This window comes from Podarcis vaucheri, assembly GCF_965113315.1.
Source record: "Podarcis vaucheri genome assembly, chromosome: 16".
Lineage (NCBI taxonomy): Eukaryota > Metazoa > Chordata > Lepidosauria > Squamata > Lacertidae > Podarcis > Podarcis vaucheri.
Window position 1 is genome coordinate 20,699,507 of NC_138754.1, and position 27,969 is coordinate 20,727,475.

General features: G+C 42.8%; 1 protein-coding gene across 1 annotated transcript in view; it reads left to right on the forward strand.

The window, feature by feature from the left end:
• The window catches only part of MED13L (mediator complex subunit 13L), a 175,947-nt gene that overhangs the window by 109,871 nt on the left and 38,107 nt on the right, over window positions 1-27,969 (forward strand). The window contains exons 5-15 of the mRNA XM_082202873.1: window positions 1,341-1,486; window positions 5,288-5,479; window positions 5,837-6,025; window positions 11,388-11,550; window positions 13,655-13,759; window positions 14,865-15,590; window positions 21,135-21,357; window positions 22,623-22,728; window positions 23,286-23,410; window positions 24,141-24,240; window positions 27,375-27,595. Coding sequence (XP_082058999.1) covers window positions 1,341-1,486; window positions 5,288-5,479; window positions 5,837-6,025; window positions 11,388-11,550; window positions 13,655-13,759; window positions 14,865-15,590; window positions 21,135-21,357; window positions 22,623-22,728; window positions 23,286-23,410; window positions 24,141-24,240; window positions 27,375-27,595 — 2,296 coding nt within the window. The remainder of the gene's footprint in view (window positions 1-1,340; window positions 1,487-5,287; window positions 5,480-5,836; window positions 6,026-11,387; window positions 11,551-13,654; window positions 13,760-14,864; window positions 15,591-21,134; window positions 21,358-22,622; window positions 22,729-23,285; window positions 23,411-24,140; window positions 24,241-27,374; window positions 27,596-27,969) is intronic.

The window sequence follows — 27,969 nt, forward strand, 5'->3', positions numbered from 1 at the left end:
CCTTTAGCTAAGGGTGCAGGGAACCCACCTTTCTGCGATTCTCAGAGGCAGAGTTGTGAGGCAGTGCTATCTCCTCTCCACCTGCATATAAAGCCAGTTAGGTTGCCTTCTGGGAAACACTGGGGTGTCCTAGTGTTTCCCGCATCCTGCCTTTATTCACTTGGCAGCCATTGTGTGGAAGACCCAGGAATATCGTCTTCTCTTTGGGCACTAAGCAGTTTCAATGGGAGCTAGAATAAAGTAGAAGAGGGCTAGCTAGTGTTACTGAGTGATGAATAGCATCTAAAACATCTAAAATACCCAGTATGGCAAAGGTATATTTGAATTTTCTAGTGACTGTTGGGATTGTTCAGCAGTTGTTCAGCAGGCTGAACAATAAAGAAATGATCAGAGCTGCATGTTCTATGTACCTGGCTCTGGGTGCTCGATAGCCCAACAAGCATCTTGCTCCTCCAGCCAGTAGTGAAGCAGACAAAATCTGGTGCCTTAGCATATGCTATCAACACTGTCCCTGTGGTACCAGAGCAGCCCTGTTTCCGTTCAACAACTAAGTTGAAGAGATTTGTTCTGAAAACTACTATTGTTGCTGGAAGTTAATGAAATGCATGCTTCATAGCAAGGGTTGAGCTGACTGTGCTCTTAGAAGAGAGAGAGAGAGAGAGAGAGAGAGAGCAAGATCAGAAGAATCTTTATTTGCATTAGCCACTAGCCATAGCAATAAAATAAAATGTACTGAAGATAGAGGTAAAAACTTAACTATACAAAATACATTTTGGAGGTTTACATCAATAATCAAATAATAGATCTTATTCTGATTGCCCTCGCTAAAAACCTTGCAGTTTTTGCTGTCACCCGATCATCTTGATCTGCTAGAAGAAAGGAAGTTAGAAGTTAACTCAACTCTTTAAAAATGCACTTATTTTAATGGGGCACATGCTCCCTGTTTTGCAACATGCCTTTTTTGTGAAGGGATTTGATTGTGGTTAAGGCAGTAAAACACCTTGTTCATGTTTTTTATTGTGATTTGTTTTGAGGCATGAGCTTTAGTTTGCAGCAGTTCCAACTCTTGTGTGAAGTCTTGTGAAGACTGAATGTATGATGTCTTGATCAGCATACAGGCTCCGTTTCGCTACATGCTTCTCTGCTTTTTCAGCAGGGAAGGGCTTGATGTTTCTGCCACTTACGTTGGAGATGAAAGTGTGTTCACACCCATGCAAGCACCATGTGTTGTAGTTTCTGTTCCAGCAAGATCCATAGAATCTCTGTTGCCATTCTCTGAAGCATTGGTCCCAGGATTGAACGACCTTTTGTCACGTTTCCCTCTTCTCTCTTCCTTTCAGTGAGCATTTGTCCTGCGCCTTCACATTCTTCCTTCATGGGGAGTGCAATGTGTGTACAAGTGTGGAGATCGTCCAGCACCAACCAATATATCTGATCAGCGAGGAGCATCTCCACATGGCTCAGTCTTCCCCTATGCCATTCCAAGGTAGGTGTCCTATGTGTGTGTCTTCTTGTCATCTGGAGTGACTTTTTTCAAATAAGTTTTACTAAATTTTCAAAAATAATAATCACATAGACATTCCAATAGATAATAATTTTTCTTTTGTTTTATTGACTACCCATTCCATTTTCCATGGTGTTTTTTTCCTCTCCCCTTTGCTGCACCCCTCTCCCCTCTCTTATATCATTGGACGTGGGTGGCGCTGTGGTCTAAACCACTGAGCCTCTTGGGCTTGCCGATCAGAAGGTCGGCGGTTCAAATCCCTGCGATGGGGTGAGCTCCCATTGCTCTGTCCCAGCTCTTGCCAACCTAGCAGTTCAAAAGCATGCCAGTGCAAGTAGATAAATAGGTACCACTGCGGCAGGAAGGTAAAAGGCATTTTCGTGTGCTCTGGTTTCTGTCACGGTGCTCAGTTGCGCCAGAAGCTGTTTAGTCACGCTGGCCACATGACCTGGAAAGCTGTCTGTGGACAAACACCAGCTCCGTTGGCCTGAAAGCGAGATGAGCGCCACAACCCCATAGTCGCCTTTGACTGGACTCAACTGTCCAGGTGTCCTTTACCTTTTACCTCATATCATAACAATAATGCAATAGTCTTCAATTCCTTCTGTTGCTCATAGTTCAAATCCTGCTCACACAAATTCATCATTTCTTTAAATAGTCCGAAAAAGGCTTCTATTCTTCCATGAAGTAATCATTGTTAAGTTCACTTATTTTAACTGTTAGCTTTGCTGATTCAGCATAGTCCATAACTTGAGTAAAACCTTATCCTGGCTTAATGTAAATGCACGGGCTCTCCGAGGGGAGAATGCAACCATTTTGCTCCTCCTCCCTTTACTCTGCTGCTGTGGTGCACTAAGCTTAGGATATCTTCCAAACCCTGGCTTACTGTTTAGCTCTGCTTCACAAATCATGGGTTGTATGCCATTGTTACAAACCTTGGTTTCAGCTTGTGGTTAATCTGGAGGAAGTTAAACCCTGAGCCCATGTTTAGGTGACATGGTGTATGTAGCACAGTAGCAGAATGACAGGAGAAGGAACAAAGCAGCCACAAACCCTCCTGGAGCCTGGATGCTTACATGTAAATGCTAAACCATGGTTTGGCATAGCATGATGGGCAAACTAGGCTAATTGATTGAATGATAAGTATAGTGCACTGGTTTTTGAGCACATGACCTGTATTTATAAACCCTTCCTAGAACTTTAGCTTGGTGACAGACAGCGCTAAAGCTCAGTAGCTGCTGTAAGAAACTAGTCATTTTAAGCCTCAGCTCTGATGGGCCCCTGTGTGTGAGTATTGATATTAACGGAAGGTCCCCCTTCTCCATTTTAATAGATGTCTTGAGTACCTTCTGTGCTATTCACTGTTGGATGACTCCACCTTCAGCGTGTTCCTTTCCTTTCCCACCTTCAAATATCTGCTTTAATTGGACTTAATGTGAGCTTTTAATTTGCCACATGGTGGACTTTCTTAAATTGGTGATTTAAACTACCCTCACCCCCCAGGTTTAAATGAAGTTTTCTATTTGTTAATTAATATATTTCCTGAAGAGGTGTGCGCGCTAATTGGTTGTTGTAACAATTAACAAATATCGGTCTGAAACTAAGTAGAACATTTTTACTATCTAGGAGTAAATCCATGTCTTCTGGCCTTGCAGCTTGCATCCTTTTGCACTAAAGGATTATATCTGCCTAGCGAGACAAAGGAGTCAATTGTGAAATAATGAATTTCTGTTTGGCTGTTTCTGTACGGACACTTTAAGCAGGATCACTTAATTCAAGATGAGGGCCATAGTCCAGCAGAGTTAAACGTCCTTAAGCATTGCCTACCTAATAGCAAAGGGGTAGTAATTATTGTTTGCACCTTTTTTTCTAATGAAAAGGAGTGCACATATCCAAGCTCCTCATTAAGGTAAAGGTAAAGGGACTCCTGACCATTAGGTCCAGTCGTGACCGACACTGGGGTTGAGGCGCTCATCTCGCTTTATTGGCCGAGGGAGCCGGCGTACAGCTTCCGGGTCATGTGGCCAGCATGACTAAGCTGCTTCTGGTGAACCAGAGCAGCGCACGGAAACGCCGTTTACCTTCCCGCAGGAGCGGTACCTATTTATCTACTTGCACTTGGACGTGCTTTCAAACTGCTGGGTTGGCAGCAGCAGGGACCGAACAATGGGAGCTCACCCCATCGTGGGGATTCGAACCCCCGACCTTCTGATCGGCAAGTCCTAAGCTCTGTGGTTTAACCCACACTGCCACCCACGTCCCATAGCTCTTCATTAGGCAATTTTAAATATTCTTAATTTGCTACAAAATGCCAGATTGTTTTCAAAAAGAGATGTTCAATATAATTGATGCAATGTCGTTTCTTTTACCTCTTCGTTTACCTTTTTTGCTGTAGAATATAAAGTTCAGCAGCTGTTAGTCCTTGAGGCTCCTATATGAATAAAATTGTTTACAGAGCTGAATGCCTTGCTTTGCTGGATAGTGGGATGTCAGCAATGTGTCTGGTGCTGTACAAACTGTAAAACATTTTTAAAAGTTGTTGCCTGAAAACCATCCATAGTTGATAAGTTTACAAATGGGGTTGAATAAACAGGGAAGCAAGGAAGAGATAGAGAAATTAAAAGTATATTTAAAATGACAAGGAATGCTTCTGAAATGATTGAATAAGTTTGCAGGGGGGGGGGAAAGGAATTTATAGAACAGCTAGAAGGAAAAAGGTTTTCAGAAGAGTATTGAAACTAGAAGTGGAGGGTGCGTTGTACATTGCCTCGAGTTCCTTGAAGGAAAGGCAGGGTAAAAATGTAGCATGTAAATAAATATTTTCTGCCTTGGGTTCCATGGCAGCACAGAGGTCAGATGCCAATGTAACTAAATAAACAAATTAAACTTATAAAGGAAGCCTCAGCAAGAGAACTGGGATATGGAGATGTTTTAAAAATGGGGGCATTCTAGAATGAATAAAAGAGATCAGAGATGAAGACTGAAGGCTGTAGAAGTGGACAGGCCAGGAAATGAGGGAGGAGACATCCAATTAGCATGCAATTAATTAATTAGCATGTGATTTGCATGAAAGGCTAGTTGCCAAGCTACAGCTGGAGGACGGATCGTCCTTACTCTATAATCTTCTTACTCCAGAGTTATCCCCAGATTTAAATCCTTAAACTCAGTGGCCTTAAAAACATCAAATGATCTTAAATAATGACACTTGAGGAGGAAAACACTTAATTAATTTGAGCTGCGTCTTCTTTACTATCACATTTTTAAATCTCTCTGCTTTCCACAGCTGAGAGGACAACATGCTCTGAGAGTCTCAATGCTGCACAGAGTACTTTGAGGTCCTTAACAGAACATTCTTTGGCCAGGTTTGCAAGGTTTAGGAGCCAATTTTAAATTGAATTGACAACAATATATATACATTTGGCCAGAATTAAAACATGCTTCTTCCCCACAGTCCTCCAGCCAAAATACTTCTAATTTGTATGTGAGTTTATGAGCTGTGTATAGTAAGAAGCTACTTATTAGGGCAACATTTTGATATTATTGTTGTTGTTGTTATTTTTTATTATTATTATTATTATTATTATTATTATTATTATTATTATTATACCACCCTTCATCCGTAGATCCCAGGGCAGTTCACAGTTCCTGGAAAGTAAGCTCCATTGAATACAGTGGGGCTGACCAGAGTAAATTTGTTTAGGCTATTGCAATGTGTGCTGGGGCCTGAGGTGAGGCTGTATGCTGAACTATCTTTTTCTTTTCTTTCCCCCCTTGTTTTATCAGTGCTGATAAGCCCTTATGGCTTAAGTGGTACATTAACGGGCCAAGCGTATAAGATGTCAGACCCAGCAACCCGGAAGCTAATTGAGGAGTGGCAGTATTTTTACCCAATGGTGTTGAAGAAGAAAGAGAACTTGAAAGAGGAAGAACTGGGATATGATGACGATTTTCCGGTGGCAGTAGAAGTCATAGTTGGTAATGTTCAATATTTTGCTCATATAGCTTTTCCCCTCCTGCGACCGCCATTCAAAAAGTTAAAAATATGTAGCAGTCTTTACTATGGATCTGTTAATACTAAAGAATTTTGGAGATACTACTTGGCCTTAAGATTTGGTAGCTGCTTTGTCTTCTAGCTCACGATGATCTCAGACTATTGATCCGTGCTGCCTATTAGTTACAAACGTGACCGTTTCAAAAAGATGATGTTTATGAATAATGGATTTTGGCTGTGTAGTTAAAATTTGTGTATCGAAGCAGAAACAATTTCGCTAAATCGGAAACGTTTAAAATCATTCATAGCCTACTCTTGTCGCTTCACTCCTGCCTTAACAGGTGGCGTCCGAATGGTATATCCTTCAGCTTTCGTTCTTATCTCGCAAAATGATATTCCTGTGTCACAGAACACTTCCACGCTAGGAACCCACAACAGCATGACACAGCAGGGAGCTGGCAATGTGAAAGATCCCAGCAGTTGTGGAATGTTACTCACACCACCCACCTCTCCAGAGCAGACCGTCATAGGTAAGCGAGGAAGCCACCTTACAGTTCTTTTAAAAGCTTTGTGTGTATTCTTTCTGCCTGTCTAGAAGAAGAACAGAAGCTCCTTGCTGATGTCAGTGGTTGTTCTGGCAGTCTTCACCTTAATAAAGACCAGGCTCTCCTCAGAAGTATTCTTTCTGCCCTCATCAGATCCAGGATTCATAGCAGGTGACAGGGCCCAGACCAGGACAGCAGGGCAGCACCTGCCACACAGTTCTTCCCTTGTACACCTTGACTAGATGGCAGCTGGATTCCCCGTAGGAGGGTGCTGGATAGAAGTACCCTGCTTCCTTGCCAATGTCAGTGCTGGTTCTGGCTGTCTTGCCCTCCTTGGAAACTCTCCCTGCCCCGGCTGAGTCACTTTCAGGAGCAGAGCAGGAGGCAGTGCCCTGGCCAGGAGGACAGCACAGCTCCTACCATGCAGTTCTTTCCCTGAGACAGCTCATGCTCAGTTCATATAAAAAGTGATTTAAAGTGGAGGGAGAGCTTGTTGGATCTTTCCTCTGTCTGCTATGTTTTGTGTTTATCCCCTCCTGCTATCTGTATTTCCCCTGGTGGGACTTTCTTCTAGCCCTTAGGGCAAACTAGATGTGACACATCAACAGTAGTTGCAATGGCCACATCTCATTTTTAAATTTTAAACAGCTGTAGAGACGCCAACCAAGTTTGGGACCACCAGTGAACAGAAACATCACTTATAGTGTGAATAGCAGACTTTGGTGGGGGACTGTCATTGGGACTGGGGTGGGAGGAGGTTTTCTAACATCATCAACACCACTGCACTCCCAGCACTGGGGGGAACCATAGCTCAGTGGTAGAGAACATACTTTGCATGCAAAAGGTTCTGGTGTCAGCCCTTGGCATCTCCAGGTTGTGATAGAAAAGACCCTCATCTGAAACTCTGGAGAACTGGGCCTGTTCATGTAGATAATGTGAAGCTAGATGGAACAAAGGCTTGATTAAGTGTAAGGGGAAATTGCTTAGGTGGACAAGGTGCAAGTCAAATGTAGCAAGCAGTAGAAGAATTCAGCACCTTGTTCCTGTATCTACTTTAAGTTTCCTCCCCTCCCCTAATCAGAGTTTGGAACCGACTTGCATTTGAATACATAGGTCTGTTACTACCATGCATAGTTACACCTTCAGTAAAATTAATATTTTCAAAACACATGCTTCTTAATGTATAGTGATGGAGCAAAATTTTGAGGAGCGCTATAAAATCTGAGCTCTGCAGCTTTCAGGAAACAGAAAGAGTTCCAGTCATAGTCATAAAAATGTCTTTATGTGTTAGTGAAACCTCAATCTAATATCCTCTGCTGTTCCTTGATGGTTGTTAAAGTGGTGTGTCTCTTTTAAATCAATGAAAGTACTTAACTTACTTTGGGTAAAGGCAAGGCATGTCCTTCAGCACTACACAGGTATATCCGGTTGTAATAATTTCCTTTCCTGCATGGCTGCCAATGTCCAAGGACATAAGCTGGTTCTAGCATTGGGCACACACTGTAGGCAGATCTGCTTTGTGTTGATGCAATTAATTATAGCGAGTATATTACTCTTCTCCTTGAAAAAGCTATGTGAGAAGGCTTTAAGAAAGAACAACTTTAGCAATTAATTATATTACGGATGCTGTTGGACTATAACTGCCAACGCTTCTGTCTCTGGGGGTGGGATGGGGATGGCAACATATGGCGTACCACCACCCTGTACATGCCTCATGATATAGCTAGTATATATATAGGACTTGGGGGAAGCGATAGGGATAATAGACAAAAGCCAACCCTTAAGAAAGACTCAGTCAAACAAACTGCACCAAGAATAAATCAAAAGGGCTAAGTGGATAGGACTTTTGAGAAGGAATGAGAGGTAGATACAAGAAAACGAGAAACAAACTGATTTTAGAAACTGATTTTAGAATATAAGCAAAAAGCTTCAACTCCACCACAAAGAGCTCTTTAGATTGGGGTGGTCCAACCTCTCACGCCAAGTGAGCTGCAAGAGCATTTTGACACAGAGCCCGCGGGCCACACGCTGAATGAAATTTCCACATTGTAAATTAAAGTGTTTGCAATATATTCAATATTTTTAAAAATAAATACAATATATTTAATTAAATAGATATAGTTAAATGCACAATAGATTTAATATATTTAGTAAGCAAACTCAGGGTGAAACCACAGGAGAGAAGTGTGCTCAAATCCTGGCTTGTGGGTTTCCCATTGAGAACCTGGACTAGATTGGACATTGGCCTGATCCCACAGGCTCTTCTTATGTCGTGGATCATAGAAGCATAGAATTGTAGAGTTGGAAGGGACCCTGAGGGTCATCTGGTCCACCCCCCAGAAAGCTGCAAAAGGAGGTGGAAGGATTCTAGGACCATGCCATAACCCTTATGCCTCCTTCCTGAAGCTGGGTCACACTGCCATTGCTGCTGCATCAGGAGCCACTTCCATTCCCTGCTCTGCCAGGGGCCACCTAAAAGGCCTCAAGGGCTACATGTGGCTCACAGGCCACATGTTGGACCACCCTGTTGTAGTTGTTACTGCACAGAAGAGACAGAACGAGCAGAGAACGATGAATAGAGGAAAGCATCCCGTCTCCAAAGCACTGTGGTTGAAGATCTCTGGTAAAATCATTTCCTCTTATTGGAAGCTAGACCTGTCAGTCACAAAAGGGCTCTCCCTCTCCCCACCTTGGTGTTTTCCTTATATGGGAAGCTTGAGGAGAAAGGTTTCACTTCTGGCAGACACACGGTTTGCACTGTTTTTTCCCCATTGTCAGAATTGCTTCAGAGGTCCCTCCCCTCTCTCTCTCTCTCTCTCTCTCTCTCTCTCTCTCTCTCTCTCTGTGTGTGTGTGTGTGTGTGTGTGTTTGGGTAGAGCTTTCAGAATCAAACTCAATTTGGCTCACGTCTTAGGATTTGTCTAAATTTCTAGGCACACTCCAACTGATGCCTTTGTGAATGTGGCAGTCAATGAATGCAGCACATCAGGTCTATGAAAATCCCAGAAATGTGTTGCTAGCTGGTGCCTGTTTCTTCATTCTTGTGCAGGATAGTGTTTGCATGCCGCCACCCAGGACTTGGATCCTGTGAAGGGTTGCATCATTGTGGCATTATTGACAGCATCACAACTGCATGCAGATGCTTGCTCCACGTCAGCCAGCATTTGCAGATCAGAAACATAGACTTGGGATGGGGAACTGTCCCTTGAGAGACCTTGGCTGCTGACAGCAGCATGGTAAGAACCAAGTGAGAGAGCAGGATGCCATTGTACAACCTGGTTTGCAAACACTTGTAGCCGGTGGAAAGAACAGCAAACACAAAACCCTGGCACAGACGTCCTTTTACAGCAGGGGCAGGCGTGGTTGCCTTTTCGCCTTCTGATGTAGCAGTGCTTTGGCTGCTTTCAGTGTTTTATTCATAAGGCTTTTTCTGGCCATGCCAGACATAAGAACAAGGAGTTCTGTAAACATGTTTGACCTTGTTGAGGATTTGTACTATTACCTCCTTTTTCAGTTCAAGCACATAGTGTGTGACATGCAGTTAGGAAGGCTAAGCAAGCTCAAAGCTCCCTCTGCTGTTCCAGTTCATGCTTAGAGTGCTGCCGCTCATCCAATTGGTCTAAAGATATCATTCATAACAGAGAACAGAAGCCGTTGCTGGTGCCATTCATAAGCAGTTTTACTGCCTTGGCGGGGGCGCGGGGGGAGGACACATTGCCAGTCCCGAATGACTGTGCATGACATCAGCTCAACCTCTGCAGTAATTTAAAAATGAACTTGATTCAGATTAAAGATCAAACTGTGTTTTGTCATTATATGAGCAAGCCTTGGATTTCCACGTTTCTTCCTGCCTTTATGCCCTCTCTGGCTTCCTGTTTTGCAAATGGAAAAGCAATCAAACCATGATTCCAAATTCTGGGTTGCAAACATACCATAGTTTGTGCAAATCGTAGTTTCCCCACTTCAAGTATAACAGCAAGCTCTATCACCAAAAAAAGGAACTGCATGAGGGAACTGGAGTTCACAAAGCAGTTATAGGAGCTCTGAGGCCTGTTCATGTAACATTAAATCATAGTTTGGTGTTGGCGTCCAAACCAATCCATAGTCTGATAATAAATGTAGCAGCTGGTAATAAATGTAAGGTTTGAGATGTCACCCAAATGAAAGGCTGGTTTTGGACATAATATTTGACCCATATTCTCCCTCCCCCTCCTTATGCACTGACTTTAACATGGATATTCTTTTTTGGTTAAGCCAGAATTCACCATATTAGGCATGACGGGGAACTCTGGTCCAAACAAACCAAGATCTCCATGCCAGAGCTGGTGTTATGAGTTGAAGAAGTTGGAGCAAAGTGTATGTGAGCCTGACTCATTTATGGTTTATGAAGCCAATGAAGTTATATCTGATCTGGCTTGAATTTTCACTCTAATCCTACATTTTTGGCCCCCCAAAGAACATCATTTCCAGGAATTAACTCTTGTACCTTTTGCTATACAGTGGTGCCGTTCGCACCCTGAAAAGTCCGCAACTAGAGTGGCGCTTCTGCGCAAGTGCGGAGCACGATAGAGCGCTTCTGCGCATGTGCGAAGCGCACAGAACGCTTCTGCACACGCATGCACAGCGAAACCCGGAAGTATACACTTCTGGGTTTGCCGTGTTCGCAAGCCGAAAAGACGCAACATGAACCTACCGTATTTTTTGCTCCATAAGACGCACTTTTTTCTTCCTAAAAAGTAAGGGGAAATGTCTGTGCGTCTTATGGAGTGAATGCATGGTCCCTGGAGCCGAATTGCCCGGGGGCAAAAAGCAGATCATGCTGTTTTATTTTTTTAGAAAGAGTGAAGTGGGTGTTGAAAGAAAGCCGCTGATCGTTTGCTGATCGGGGAGAGAGATAAGGGATGCTAGAGATAAAGGAGGCTGCCTGGGAGGGGGGAGGTAAAAGCCCATGGATCCTCAGGATTTTTGCATTGGGTCACCCCAAATTCACCATCAGATCACATAGCATGTCCATGGCTACCACCTGCACCAAAAAAAAACCCAGGCATCCACTGTTTCATGGGGCCGCAATGGCTCAAAAACGTGGTTACAAAGCACAGGTCCACATGGATTCCCAGGATTTTTGCATTGGGCTACCCCAAACTCACTGTCAAATCAAATGTCTGTGGCCACAGCATGAACCACAAAAATCATACATCCACTGTTTCATTCAGAATATTTTTTTTATTGTTTTCCTCCTCCAAAAACTAGGTGCGTCTTATGGTCAGGTGCGTCTTATGGAGCGAAAAATACGGTAATGCAACATGAGGTATGACTGTATCCTATGATGTTGTTGTTTATCTTGCAGGTGAAAGTGGAGGCATTCCAAGCACAGTCAGCCATTCAGCAGCACCAGACGGTATGGTCACTGTGCAAAGTCCAAAGAAATCAGGGAAGATTCCTCCAAAATTCCAGAATCGTATGGTCCGCCGAGTTTGGAAGGAATGTATCCTCAACAGGACACAGTCCAAGTAAGAGAATAATCACACGTGTTTTCCTCTGTTTCGACTTGCAGTTGGCATCCAGTTCTAACAGTTATCAGGGTGGTGTTTTTCCCCCTCCCATAGATAACATTTTCCTCATTTGCATTTTAATATGCCATGTAGAAGCATTGTCTTGTCTTGTTGTTGTGAAGGTTAGTGGCTGGCTCAGTAGCGGAGCTGAGTCAAAATAACCTGTGCTGGTGGAGGGCTTGCACAGAGTGTAGGAAGAAAGTCTGTCTAGTTTTTAGTCAGATAAGCTCAGGGATTGCACAGCTCTCTTCCCTTGAAGGTTCAGGAGATTCCTCATGTTGTGCCATGTGTGAAGAACATGGCATCATAAACTGTGGCCTTAACCCTGAGTTGAAACCTGAGGTACTACAAAAGAACTGTGAGTCAAACAAATTTAAGAACATCCCTATCTGGAAGTGTGGGAGATTGAATCTGCTTCCTTCTGCATGCAAAGGACATGTTCTGTCCGTGAACTATGTATGGTCCTCTACCCTAAGGAAGAGCTCTTGCCTCAGACATACATACATTTTATATATAAAATGAGCTCTGTTCCAGTAACAAGAAGCCGAAAGCACCAGCCTGAAGATGACGAGTGAGACCTCGTCGAAACGTCGCACAGACACCCCGACTCTTACACGGGAAGACACCCGAAGACACCAAAACCTGCATTCCTATACCCGTGAAAATCTACGAAAGCATATATATATATATATATATATATATATATATATATATATATGAGAAAAATGGGGATGTGTGCTTTATTAAGGTGCAATAATAATTATAGGGGAAATGGAACATGGCTTGCTTTTAATTTATTTCCATTTAATAATTTATTAATCTTAAATAAGGCATCCAATTACTGATTGACTTTGTAGAATGAAGGATGGAGCTCTGTACTACTTTGGCAGCTTCATGTTGCAACCCAGAGTTAAGGTTATTGTGTAGTTCAGAAAATGGGCCAGTGGAGGCTTGTCACAACCACTGCTGGATGTCTTCTGAGAGAAAGCTGCCACTTGACACTTAAAGGTATCTGTGTATGGTTGCTTTCAACACTTAGCCCTTTAAGGTTTTTACTACGTATTTCTAAAGGTTTTGGATTCCTAGTTTTAATTTCTGTACTTCCCACTTTGGTTGTTTTGTCAGATATGTTTGGTTTCGGCCCTAGCTTCTGGAGTAGGAGAAAACAAGCTTGTTCCATCTTTCATGTGACGGCCCTTTCAATATTTGAAAATGGCTATCATCTCTCCTCTCAGTCTCCACATTTCCAGGCTAAACATACCCAGTACCCTCAACTCTTCCTCATAAGCCTTGATTTCCATTTTGGTCTCCCACCTCTGCACACATTCTGGCTTGTCAATGTCCTTTTTAAATTGTGGTGTCCAGAATTGGACACAGTATTCCAGGTGTGGTCTGACCAAGGCAGAATACAGTGGTGCTATTACTTCCCTTGATCTGGAAGCTATACTTTTATTGATGTAGCCTAGAATAGCATTAGCTTTTTTTGCTGCTGCATCACACTGTTGACTCATGTTCAGCTTGTGGCCCACTAACATCCCTAGATCCTTTTCACATGTACTGCTAGTAAATCAGATGTCCCCCATTTTACATTTGTGCATGTGGTTCTTCCTGCCTAAGTGCAGACACTGGCGGAGGAAGAGGAGTGCGGGGGGAGTGCACCGCCCCGGGCAGCACGATCCTGGTGGGGTGCCATCGTGGCTGCCCCCTCACCTGTGCTGGGTGCTCTGCCCCCGCCTGAGTGCAGAACCTTACATTTGTCCCTGTTGAAATTCATTTTGTTAGTTGGGACCCAGGTCTCCAAACGGTTAAGGCCATCTTGACCACCCCTCCCAGTTTGGTGTTATCTGCAAATTTGATGAGCACCCCCTCAGTGCCTTCATCCAAATTGTTTATAAAGATGATGAACAACAAAGGGCCCAGGATTTGTGCCCAGTTGTAGTTGCTGCAAGATTCTCTAATGATCACAGCATTCTTTTTCTGTAGCTTATAAGATCACAAATTGAATTCTGCTACCGTGGTGACTGCTGACTTATTTCTAAATAATTATTTCTTTGTGCATCAGGAGGAGTCAAATTACTGCTACTAACGTGGAGGAAGAGGCCCCCAGAAGCTGTGTTACTTGGGATTTTGTTGATCCAGTCCAAAGAGTGTGCTGTTCTTGCTCCAGGTCAGTGCAGTAGAGAATAATTCTCAAGATGATTAGGGTGGTTTCTGTCATGAGTACCTGTTTGTTTTTTGGGGGGAGCTCTCTGTTTAAAGGTTGTGCCAGACAAGCACATGCTTAGCTTCTGCTTAACAAAGTTGTGGGATCATCCCAAAAGCCATTCAGTCTGCTAAGTGCCTGCTAAGAGCTGGCAGCAGTTTCACTGGATTTGGCAAGGCATTCTTGTTTTGGCTTCCTAAGGCCAGAGTCAAATCTTACATTGTAGCACCAGCTTTAAAAGATGGGACTTACTAACTTTTTATTGTATAATGCCTGAGCTGCTTTCTTCCTGGTCAGTCATACCAATCTTTATAATCAGAGTGTGTACCTATCCCTTCAAACTTGTTGGTCTATTACAAAAGTTGGTTGTTCTCTCTAGTGCCTTATAATCTGTCATAAAAGCAGCCACATAGAGTCAGTTTGCTTAAGGCGTCAATGATGGGGCTTCTTAGGTCCATGCCTCTGTAGGTTAGACATATTGGTCAACATTATGGCTTAAACATATGGCAGAGCAGAGGTTGCAGCAAAGTATGCTTGGTAGACGGGACAGATGTCCACAGTCCTGCTGCCTCACAGCACATAGTTGGAGTTTTGCATGAACTTGCATGAGGTTTCTCACCCTCTCTAGAGACAACCACCCCTTTCACTACCCGTAAAACTGATGACAGATTTGGCTTGGTGTGGAGGGCCGATCTTGAGTCTCCATGATGAATGACTGTGTAGAAGAAGTCTTCATTCTAAGGAGATGAGGAAACAAGCAAGTGAATATATATTTTTGTCCCCCTCCAGAACAAATTCATAGGATTATCCAGAAAATGCTTTACACATGATTTGAGTATTTCATGACGACTGGTTTTATCTAGCTGTCAGGGGAGTTCATGTGAAAGTCAAGGTAGTGACAGGTTCGAAACAGATTGAATCACCAAAATAACTTGCTACTGTTGCAAAGCCACTTACAAATGAGATGGAGGAGAAATCTAGATGCATCAGCATACAAATTTAACACTTCACCCTCTTTACTCTTCTTTACAGTCCACTTGGTAAATTCTTCTTGCTGTTTCTCTTCCAGGCATAAGCTTTTCAAGCAGCGCTGTGCTGTGGGTTCCAGTCGTCCACCAACGATATCACAACCAGGGTTTGGCGCAGGATCCTCATCCTCTTCTGCTTTGCCACCTCCTGCCTCTAAGCACAAAACCACAGAGAGGCAGGAGAAGTCGGAAAAACTCCAAAAAAGATCGCTGCTGCCATTTCACCATCGTCCGTCTGTCACTGAAGAGCTGTGTATGGAACAGGACCCTTCGGGACAAAAGCTGGCCTTGGCGGGGATGGAGCCCTCTTTGGAAGCCCCTAGCAACAGGAAATATGAAAAACAGCTCACTCTTCCACCCAGGCACCCAAGCAAACAAACAAATTTGAATCCTATGGATTCCCCCCATTCCCCAACATCCCCTCTGCCTCCCACACTTAGCCCCCAGCCAAGGGGGCAGGAAGCAGACAGTTTGGACCCTCCATCTGTTCCTGTAAATCCAGCCCTCTACAGCAATGGATTAGAGCTCCAGCCTATGGCCAGCGCAGAGGAAAGGACAGTCCTCTTGGGCCAGAGGCTTCCTCTGATGGCAGAAGTCAGCGAGACAGCTTTATATTGTGGGGTTATACATAACCAAGAGTCATCAAATAAATGGCAGGGATATGTTCTTCCTTCAGCTGGGGATCCAGACTTCAGCCCACCAGAACTCCAGTGTGAGAGATACGACACCAAAATGGATGTTGCCCCTGAGAGCACTGCACTAAAAAGGTAAGGACACTCCCGGAAGACTTATTGTCTGTCCCAGGTGTTGCCATTTGAGGTTGCTCCGGGTGTTGGTGGCTAGTGGTCCTTCTATATGTCTTGGATAACAATGCATGTATTTAGTACAGGAAAAGACCCAAGCCATGAGCTTTTGGGTCTTAGGTTTTCAGACAAAATGGAGAGTAAAAGCACAGCTTGAAAAAAATGTGAGGTTCAATGCTGTTTCCTGTTCTGTGCTGGGCTGAACGAGTGGCAGGCAATAGTTTCATACTGTACAGTGCATTAATGTCTCCCTCTAAAGGCCAATAGGAAATGCCATGTCATAGTTTTAGAGAGGAAATGATAGGCACTTTTTAAAGTTCATTGACAGGCTTTTATATGGCACCACTCCTGTTGTGGAATTGCAGTATGTGCTGGTCGAGCTGTATAATTTTTATGCAGAAGTAAAATACCACAAGAGCGCTCCCATGTTTGCGTTAGACCAAATGTTTACACATGGATCACTACTTTTAAAGTGTGCCATATTCACATATATATTTGTGAAACAGTTGAAATCATTAGCCTTAGGTGGTGGGGGAAGGCTGAGTGGAGGTTTGTTTCTGCCTCCCTCCTCTGCAAGGTTTTGGGAGGGTGCGTTCAATAATGGGAAGAGCAAGTTTCAAGCAGACATAGTTGCTTTTATTGTGGATAACTTGTGAGATTTGTATATCATTGTCTTGCTGTCTGTTTCTGTGCCTTTGTGTATAGAGTCACAGCATACCTCCCACTGTGATTGCTGCTTCAGTGACTGTGTTCAAAAGTTGTCCAGTGTAGTCAAAGTAATTCGGTTGCAAATAAGAACATTTTTGTTGAATGTTCAAGGAGGACCACCTTGTTGACCTCTGTAAGAACTGTGAGACCTTTACCTCTTTGGTGATGTATTGTGACTGCCTGGAAACAAATCTGGGATGGTACCAACGGATATTCAAAGTCAGAAGGCCTGGTACCAGTGTTTTGTGGCTATAGGTGAAACTAGACAGGGACTTGGGTGGCGCTGTGGTCTAAACCACTGAGCTTCTAGGGCCTCGTAAAGTCGGCAGTTCAAATCCGGACGGGTTGAGCTCCTGTTGCTTTATCCGAGGTCCTGCCAACCTAGCAGTTCGAAAGCATACCAGCGCAAGTACATAAATAGGTACTGCTTGGCGGGAAGGTAAACGGTGTGCTGTGGCATTCATCACGGTGTCCTGTGTGCCAGAAATGGTTTAGTCATGCTGGCCACATAACCTGTAAAAGCTGTCTGCAGACAAACGCCTGCTCTCTCGGCCTGAACAGTGAGATGAGCGCCTCACCCCATAGTCAAATTCGACTGGACTTAACCATCCAGGGGTGCTTTACCTTTAGATGTTACAGGAGATTTTTGTCTGCTCCTGAATATAGCAAAAGCAAGTGAGAAGAGTTCTCAGGAGTGCCACTAACAATTTATTAAAAGCCCAACATGTTTTCCCCCAAAGAATCTCAGGAACCATAATTTGTTAAGGATACTGAGTGTTGTTAGGAGACCCCGATGCCCCTTGCAGAGCTACAAACCCTCCATTGAACTGTTCTTTAAACCTGGGGAAGATGGGAAAGGGTTCTCTTGAGTACCACACTGATGCAGCCCTGTAGATGTTAGGCCAAATGAAATAGCTGTAAACCTGGGATTAAAGATGATTATGTGGATTCTGAAGAAAATTGCTTTACATTGGTATCCCTAAGGATAAGAAGTGATTATATGAGGAAGCAACAAATGCTTCAATAGCAAATCTAGAAAGCAAGCAATGTGAATTCTTGTGTCATTTTTTTGGTTGGGTAGATTTTCATAGGCTCTGGAGTAGTGACCACTTGATCTAAGGGGCGAAGTGAGGACCAATGGAGGTAGGGTGCATTCATTGTTGAAAGAGACAGTAATTGTAAAACAAGTCATCTAACTCCACAGCAGAATGGTCCAAGACAGAGCAGTTCACAGCAGTCATAGCTGCTAGTAGAAAGTCAATTCAACAGAGGTGATGAACTCTGAAGGAGAATATGGTGTATTTGTGTGAATTCTGAAGTCTCCAAGGAGGTGGGAGTGCCATAAGTGGAAGATGGTGAGCTGAGTGTCAAGGTGATAAAGAACTTGACAGGGGCCTACAATAGAGAGTGGCGTGATTAGTTTTTCTGTCTTGAATATTTCACTGTTATCTTCAGTATGAGAAGCTGCTGTGGACTTACTGGATTCCTTTCTGAGTGAATCAACACTATTGCTAGACTCTGTTACATTGTGAGTCCTTTCAGAATCTTCTTTGGGACTCTGCATGTGGTGAGCTGCTCTGGAAAGCAGTAATCCTAATACTTTTTGCTAGGTGGCAGGCAAAGACTTTATAATCAGGCCTTTAGCCTTTAACTCTCTGTGACCCTTTAGAAGTGGGTGGGATGTTCCTCTTGGTTTTAATGTATCTATGTGGGGGTTTTTGTCCATCTGTTTTGTTGTTGTTTGGGTTGCCCTGAGCAAGATAAAGCTAATAACAATAACAATAATAATTTGATTACTTTAGTTAACCATGGTCTCTTGTTCCAAATGATTCCCTGTCTGGACATGTAGCCACATAGAAGCCAATTTTGTTGTTTGATCCATGTTTTACCCTATTTGAACACAAACATACCCCCTTCCATCCACCCCCCAGATGAGTAGTTTATTGCAGAAACTCCTTAAGGAATATCATAGCAAGTGAAGGTAACATATTTAAAAAGGACTTTACTATTGAGAATTAGATTTGACTTCTAAATAAATGCTATTAAATACTAGAAATGATGAATGTTCCTGCATGTCCATGAGAAGATTGGATAGTTTTAAACTTTTTAGATGTGGGCAACTGGTTTCCCTTGCCTTGCTGTTCTGGTGCTAAAGGCAGCCTCAGATCATGGAAATACGTGTGCACCCTGTTGTGAGCTATCTAGAATTATAGAAAGAAAATGCCAGCTGTTTCCTGAGGTTACATAGAACTTTCAGTCCTCATCAAAGCCTAAATCTGTGCTAATATGATGTTTAACTTTGTTTTACCTAGAGATTGTTTATTTAGAAAAAGATTGCAAATGGCTCAATCAAAAAACAATCCCCTAAGTGGTGAACATAAAACAACATAGAAATTACCATATTTTTCGCTCTATAACACGCACCCGACCATAACACGCACGTAGTTTTTAGAGGAGGAAAATCCGTAGGCATGCCACCCGTAGGCATTCCCTCCATAACACACACAGACATTTCCCCTTACTTTTTTGGAGGAAAAAAGTGAGTGTTATGGTGCAAAAAATACGGTAATCAATAGGACACAGATAAAATCAACAAATGTTAAAAACAAGCATGCATAACTAAACTATGTATCTGGATAGTCCTGCCACAGTCAAGTTTTTAGCAGGCATCTAAAGCAGTATAACAGGGGTGTTTACCTAATATTAATAGGCGGGGAGTTCCAAAGCAAATGAGGAAAGTACACTACATGGCACTTTTAAAACTGGAAGTTCTGCAGATCAAAGCGGTTGGGTAGGCATGTCCAGGGCAAGGCAATCCCTCAAGTAAGCTGGTCCCAAGCTGTTAAAACCTTTATATACTATTAAGTAATACCTAGAACTTAGCCTGGTAAAAGATTGGCAGCCAGTGCAGATTTTTTAGCAGAAGTGTAATATGCTGGTAGGATTCTTACTCCTGTCAGCAATCGTGCTGCAGCATTCTGCCCTAACTGCAGTTTCAGAACCAAGTGCAAGCCCTCAAGAGTATATTGCTATAATCTAGTCTTGAAGTGGTCAAGCTATCCTGGTCCAGAAATGACCACAGCTGTTATAAGAGTCGAACAGAAATACTCAAATTTGCTTTCACAGACATCAGTGTTGCAGGGAGTGCTATATTTCTACTGCAAGAGAGTGTGGCAGTTACACTTCTTAAAAGTCATTAAGGAGCTTTTTAGCATGTTTTTGTAATACCTATACCAAATGCTTTAGCTTGCCTTTTACAAAATTCTCCACTCTAGAAAGGATTGGCAAAGATCTGAGTTGATTGATTTCACTTTCCCAGAAATTTGGAGTTTAGAATTGATTCTGCAGCAGTACCTTCTATTTGTGTTTGGAGACCTCCAGAATGCTACATCAGAATGCCCCATTTTACATCAGAGGGCATATAAAGTGAGGCTTTGGGCATTTCCTCATTAACTTTCCCCCCTCTTCCCCTTATGTGCCTGCAAAACTCGAGCACAACAAGTGGCTAGTGATCTCTAGGTGTGCGTAGAACAGATGAAGAATGCAGTAGGTACCAGATCCATTCCAGAAATACTGTGCTTAAATCAGAGCCTAGGGTTTTGCAGGCTGAATTCTGTTTGGAAATGAACCTTACCCTATCATTATGGCCAGTGTGGAAGGACAGCCCTGTGGTCATGTCTCAGACTCCTTGAGCCTTTTACAGTTGTTATATGTTCTTGTTATTTTGGCTGCGACAGAGCTAATTGAACTTTTGGCTGGGCGTATGGGAGATAGGGGTGAATGAAACTTGCATGCACTTTGAACATCTCCAAAAATATTTTTGAATTTTTCACACGTGTATCTCAGTGATGGCTAAATCAATGTCCTAAAGTGAGCTCTTCACGTGAGACCAGGCTTGAAGGACTTGGAGGACAGAAAAGCGCTCTCAGGCCATATGTTCCATATGACAAGGGTGGACAGCCTGCAGCCCTAAGGTCACATGTGGCGCTCATCTTAATTTCAGAAGCCCCCTGAGATAGATCAGTTCAGACTTGTGTCAAGAGCAAGCTCTTTCTACCCCACCAACCCACACTAGGCAGGAATGAGGAGGAGAGAAAAGCGGTGGCCCTGGCCACTGCTGGCTTTGGCCCCACCTACCACTGGCATGCCCTCCCGCCCTCCCCCCGATTGACTCCCAGAACATGGAGCCCTTGATGGGGGGAAAATGTTGTCCACCACAGCACATAAAAATGAGATGCTCTTGATCCTGCACAACTGTGCCAGAAGTATACTTCTCCCCCCACATATCTGGGAGAGAAATGTAAGAGCTATATTTCCAATACAACAATCTTGCAGAGGAAAAGGAAGAACAGGAAACTTGTGCATCCTGTTCCTGCACAGCAAGATAATGTCTAAAGGGGTTTGAACATTTCTTTCTTTGTTTTATTGCAACACATATTTCCATTTTCAAAGACATCTGAAAGGTAGCTAACAACCATTAAAACTGGGTGTAAAGAGGAGGATTATTGCCATATTTTCTCCAGTATCCACTTCTGCAGATGCTCTAAGTATACCATAATGTTTCTGGTTATGGGGGAGATTTTGATTCAGTGATGTGTCTGTAAGATTCTGTTCTTTCTGTGGCTAGGCCAGAATGCAAGCTTACAAGTCAGCCAGTAGATTCGTAATGCTCTGCTAAAGAAGCATTTTGTTTCAGCTATATCGAACCAGAAGAGGAATTATATTAGCTGTGTTTGTGTAAGAAAAATCTATAAATCTGCAGAACAGACTTTACTGTTTTTCTGTTTCCTTTTCTCTTAGGCTCTTAGCACAACCTAATAAAAGATTTAAAATCTTGGAAGAAACCCCCTCAGTGCCAGCAATGAATTATCTTGACCCCTTACCTCTAATACAGCAACCTGGTGAATGTTTGGGAGATGTCAGCGATCCTTACACATTTCAGGATGGTGATATCAAATACAGCTTCACTGGCACTAAGAAGTGCAAGCTTGGAGCTGATAGAGAATCTCTGAAGAAGAATAAGGTATGCTGTCAAACTAGTAGCACAATATTTTTTTGAGTGCAGTGATTCTTGCTTGGAAATTTTTGTCTGTTGTACTACAACCCAGACCTTTGAAGTCTTAAATTCTATGTCTTGTGTTGAAAAATTTCTTTGTAGATTTAGATATAATAATTTTAATTGATTAAGGTTGCAATCCAGCATATACTTACCAAAGTGAAAGCTCTGTTGAATGGCTGCATGCTGCCAGATGGCTTACCACTCACTCAGTACAATAGTACTTGCTTCAATGCAAACACACACACAGTTGAGCTGTAAGTGATTATGTTTGCCTATGAGTAAATATAATAGTTCTGAATACTTTTGCCATTTTAAAATGCCACATGTCTGTGCCATAGAGAGACAGGAAGCTGCCTTATACCAGGTTAGAGCATTAATCCAACCTAGCTTAGTGTTGTAAACACTGATTGCTCTCCAGGATTTCAAACAGGAGTCTTCTGGGACAAGCCGGGGATTGAACAATAGGACTTTCTGCATGCAAAGTATGTAGCCTACCACTGAGCCTAAGGCCCTTCGTGAGACATTCCCTTCTGCCCAAGGTCCAAACTTAACGTAATACAAACTATGTAGCTGTACCTTTAAGTCAAAGTTTGTTGGTAATTGTTCTTGTTTGTTTTTTTAAAAAAGTCTGCATGCTGAAGGAGAGTGTTCCAGATTGGGACCCTAGCATGGAGGATAAGGGAGGCTTTAATGAACCAGGTCTTCTGCACCTAGAGTTTGCACTGCTGAAAAGAATTCCATTCACTTCAGTAGGACACTTCTTGGCAATGCCGTTGGCAGATGCAGGACCCCCATTCCAGATTGATTGGAAAAGCTCATTGTGAAATAAAGATCCTTAAGAATCCTCATTAAAATAGTTGGGACACACATTACCTGAATACGGAAGCTAGCTAGCATACATTAAATTATCATTTCTGAATTATCTTACAGCTCAGGAAAGCCATGGTGATTTTATATTCTGCATTCATACAAACCTTTCTCTGCTATTTTGGTTTTTGACTGAGCCTACTGCTTTTGAAACATTACTTTGGGGAGGGCATTATATCTGCTGTTTGGAGCCGCATCCCATGTGACAGGTTGTTATTGCATAGTTACCGGAAGAACTATTTGCAACACCATTGAAAGCAGTGGGTGTGAGGTTGTAAGAGCTCAGAACTACTCACCTGGATTTATTTTACTTTTCTAACTCTTTTAAGGAAATTGTGGTTGATTAAATTCTCTGTTTGCAGTCAGAAGATGGAACAGCAACTAAAGAGATTTCTGCGGCAGGCCATTCCACCACCATTCCAGATGGGAAAGATGCAATGTCCATTTTCAGTTCTGCTCCTAAAACAGGTATGTGAAAATGTGTCGGGCCCTTCTTGTGAAAGATGCCACTCGACATCTTAATAAGAATCATAAGGCAGTAATACTTTAGTGATGAACTGTGACACAAGCAATTAGTAGAAAACAGGGGACAGTAGTACAGTGGTACATTGGTTCTCTAACGGCTTGGCTCCTGAATAAATCAGCTCCTGAATGCCGCAAACCCAGAAGTAAGTGTTCCAGTCTGTGAACGTTTTTTAGAAGCTGAATGTCCGGCGCGGCTTCCGCTTGAGTGCAGGAAGCTCCTGCAGCCAATTGGAAGCTGTGCCTTGGTTTTCGAACAGTTTCGGGAGTTGAACACTCCTGGAACGGATTAAGTTAGAGAACCAAGGTACAACTGCAATGTTGCTCGGCACCTGAAAATATGTCCACATATGTCCAGCTGATTATTTTAAAAGATAAACTTTGGAATACAGCAATTGTGTTTTTGGAGAGTGTGATTTAATGCCTTTCTGCCTGATGTCTAAAATCCTTGATGTTTCTTCCCCCCGCCCCCTCTTTTCTCTCTCTCTCCATCCTCCCTGCAGACACACGGCAAGATAATGCCGCAGGCCGAGCTGGTTCTAGTAGCCTCACACAAGTAACAGATTTGGCCCCTTCACTACATGATTTAGACAACCTCTTCGATAACTCAGATGAAGATGATCCTGGAGTAAGTGTGTGATGTGTTAAGATATGCTATATACTCTTGGTGTCACTCTCCCTTTGGAGTAATATATAATCTCAGGGAATTTTGGGACTTGATTTCTCCTACATCTGATTTCATGGAATTGCAGAGTTGGAAGGGATTCCAAGGTCCATCTAGTTCACAGCTAAAGATTCCCTGACAGATGGGCATACAACCTGTGTTTGAAAGCCTCCAGTTTTCCCCATAGTGTGAACTACGTGGTAAATGGAATGTCATTCCACAGCCACTCCTCTTGCCCCAAAGGAAGATTTCAGCATGAGAGCAAAGTCTGTGTCTAATGCAGCAGATACACCAAATTCTTTTTCTCTATGTTCCCCCCCCCCCCCTGTTTCCATTCACTTTGCCCACGATACCAGAAATTTCACTTTGTGCTGATGTGGGTTAATAAAGTAGTCGTGTTCCGCTGCCAGTTTCATGGGAAACACCAGCACACAAAAAATTCATTTGTAAAAAGCACACAGACGTAAGTTGACTTTCTAAACCATTAAAAAAAATATAAAAACGAGTGAATGATGCAAAATTAGGTTTCTCCGCCCCCTCCCCTTGATTTTTTTTCATTTAAGAGGTGCTATTCATTGCTTTATTTAAAATGGAATAAACAGAAAAGGCTGTGAAGTTGTGTTATGGCCAGTTTGGTTTCAAAGAGGTATTATTTGCTTTTAATGAGGTCTTTTCAAAAAAATCCTAAATCTAGGCTGCCTCACCTGCCCTTCGGTCATCAAAAATACCTGCAGTGGGGACAGAAGAGCGCCCTCTGGGCAAGGACGGCAGAACAGCAGTACCTTATCCTCCAAGTAAGTGTTAAGTGTGTCTCCAGGATTTCACCTAATATTAAAAGTACAAGCCAATCATATAAAAAACCCACACCCATGTTTTGAAAGAATTGCTATGTAAATGGGTATTAATTTTCTTAGCTGTTCTTTAGCTATCTGGGGTGATTCCACTGGTATTCCAATCTTATTAGAGACCCAGGAGGAGGACCGCTTTGCCTCAGTTGGAATTGTCTTGTGTTCCATGGTATTGGCTGCCTCTTACTCATTTGTTTTCCGAAATCTCTGTCCTGCTTATTTTTCCAAAGTTGTGACGCAGAGTGGCTAACAATACGGTAATAAGGTCAGAACAGCCCAAGCGTCATTCATTAAAAAAAGAGAAGCCCATCCCAGCATACACTCAGTTTAATGAGTTAACAGTGTTCAACCTGTTCAACAAATTCCAGCAGCATGAAAGTGATGTGGAGCTGAGCCAGCAGAAATTGAATTGAGCTCAGAAACTAAATGGCATCCTGTGCAAATCCAATAGAACCAGCATGATAAAATCAAATCACCTGGCTCCCATAAACAGCTTGGCTGCCTCTTGACAAGAGCTGTGTCTGTTCAGTACCGGTGTCCCAGACGCCATTGTTCGTTTGCTAGCTGGTGGTTTGAAGCATAGTGTTCCTACCCAAGTTGTGATTGTACAAGTCACAGGGAAATGCAATTAATTTAATTTATGCTGTCTTCATTTAAAGGCTACCACTTTAAAAAAAGTGGATAAGGAATTTGCTACCTGCAATAGAAGCCCACGGTTTCTAATTGAAACTGCATTATATATCTCCATTCAATTTATACCGAGGGAGAAATGAAGCTTACCAGTGTTCAAACTGCTGTCTCTTAGCATGACTTTAAAGATTTAGGTGAAGTCAGAAGAATCTGGGTTGCGCTGGGCTTTTTGTATCCAGCATATATTAATATAGATTGTGGATTCCCAATGCCCTGCTCCTTTTCCATCATGCCAGGAACTGCAGGGAGTTGTATTGTCCTTTGAGATCCGCAGATGTTTCCCCACTGCAACCCTCGCATACGTGATATGCTTTAGAAATGTTTTATGTATATTTGAAAATAGAATTGTGTGTGTGTGTGATACTAACAGATGTCATTGTGAATTACAATATCCTCCTGCTTCCGAGAGAGGGAGAGTGAGATACCACGGCCACTCTAAGCTGAACTCTCATTCCGCCGCAAATCATTCTTGAACATTATCTCATTAACTCTAGCTGGTAATGAGAACAAATTGAGGGGAAAAACCATGGTGTCACGAGGATGAGTCAGAGAGTTTTATGGACCCATAAAAGCAGTGCTGATTTACTCAAATGCAGAAGTATGAAGTACACAGAGATTGGGTTTTGACAGTTTTAGTAGATCTATAGCTGCTTAAAATATGCAAGGCTTTCTCAAGCATGACACACATGAAAATGAATAATGATACCCAGTCAGTTCTGTGGGTTTATTTAATTAAATATTTTCTTCTTCTTCTTTTAATGACACTGCATTGCAGAAAGTTGCCCCCACCTTCTTTTTTAATTAAAAAAAAGGGAATTCCAAAAAGAATGGCACAGTGTGGAGCAGGTTGGGAAGGGTTAAGTAGATAGGACTTGCCCCATTCAATGTTCATCTCTCTCTCTCTCTCTCTCTCTCTCTCTCTCTCTCTCTCTCTCTCTCTCTGCAGCAGCTTCTGTAAAAGATTTCAGAAAGAGCAGAAGTAAGTGTACATGCACGAGAGAGAGAAAGAGATAGAGAGGGTTGTCAGATGATTAGACAGCAGAACCTGCTTCCCCTTCCGCACTGATTTTGAAGGCCTAGAAGCTTGGTCTCTCTCTGAAGGATTTCCCTTTTGGATGCAAGACCAGTGCTTTCCTAAGCTCCATTTTGTTGCCAATTAGAAGAATAGCAGGGTGACATCAGCATGCTGTGTGTGCCTTACAATCTCCACAGGGATGTTCCGGCGGCAAATCTGCTGGAGAGCACTGATCAGAGTTGCTGATGGATACTTAGCATGTTATACAAACTGCCTGTCAAAGAGAGGCTCATGGACCACACTGTAGCATCAGTGGCTGTTCCCTCTGGTCTGGACGTGACTGATAAGCCCAGCTTTGTGCATGCATGTCTCAGCTGAGTTTAGGAAATGCACATAGCTGCTGTTCACACTATGCTGCAGTTCCTTTGGTTGCTTTCTCCTTTTATTATATTGCTAGCAAGCTAGTCTCTCGCTGCTCAGGGATGGATAGGATCTCTACTGTAGTCTGGTTCTAGACTTGGAGACTTGCATTCCTTAATGTTTGCCCAACCTGTGACTTCCCTTTCCTTTCCCAGTTCTACCTTGATATGTCCTTGAGAAGAACAAAGCAAGCTGCGTTGTTAAGCATGAATAACTTCTTGCCTGTTCTTAATATTAATAATTATTTCTTAAGCAACCAAAAGCAATACACACACACACACACACACACACACACACACATATATATATAGCATAAAACATAAAATAAAAATATCACAATCCTGTTTCACAATCGGTATAAAAGAATGAGGTAAAGAAATACAGTAGAGGAAGTTAGATACCCCAGATCTGCTCCTGCAGTTTGTTTTACCTTGAGATGAATTGCTGATTTATAAACTTCTTGAGATTATAAAGATATGGGCCAATGGTGGAGCAAACCATTCCAGACCTGGTTGAGAGCTGCGTGCATGCATGTCCACCCCCCGACATGTGTCACTTGAAAACTATACAATTGAGGTGGAGCAGGGAAATGTTTGATTCAAAGTACTGTTTTTGTTTTTAAATTTGGCTTTGCTGGCTAAGCTGTAAAGATAGCAGGTTCATAGTACAACTTCTGTTCATTGCCAGTTTTTCTCAGAGGAGCGTTTTAATTGCCAACCTCCATTTCCATAGTAGTGATAGCCGTCTCTCATAATCTAAATGTTGGAAGATTCAGGACAGATGAAACAAAGAGTCTCTTCACACAGCTAAGGTTAAATGATTGAATCCACTACCATAAGAGTTCAGAGAGGCTAATTCTGAAACTGACAGCAAGTCTGCTTTTTGAGCATCATGGAAGGCTTGCTTTAAAAAAAAAGTATATATAATGTGTTAACACATGGGTTATCTTGTCTAGCTGTGGCAGATCTGCAGAGGATGTTTCCAACACCACCTTCCTTGGAGCAACACCCTGCTTTCTCCCCTGTGATGAGCTATAAAGACGGCATCAACTCGGAGACCGTGACTACACTGGGAATGATGGAAAGCCCTGTGGTCAACATGGTTACAACCCAGCTCACAGAGTTTAAAATGGAAGTGGAAGATGGATTAGGCAGCCCTAAACCAGAAGAAATCAAGGTATCAAGCTAAAAGCTGCTGGTGGTGTAAAACTGAAACATGGGTGGAGAGATATGGGCAGGAAAGTTGTTGATCAGCTCTGCCTTAAAATGAACATGAATAACCATGGAAATGAATTGGGGGTTTGCAGGTACTGCAGCCAATGAACGAAGGACAGACATTCTTTGTCCAGACATCCCAATGCAGCAAAGTTTGAGCATTAAGTACAGTGGCTGAGCTCAGGGAAAAACTGTAGCTCGGTGGTAGAAGATGCATTTGTACACAGAAGATTCTAACTTAAATCTCTGGCATCTCTCATTAAAAGGATCAGGTAAAAGCATCGTGAAAGACTCTTGCCTGAACCTCTGGAGAGCTGCTGCCATTTGGGGTAGATA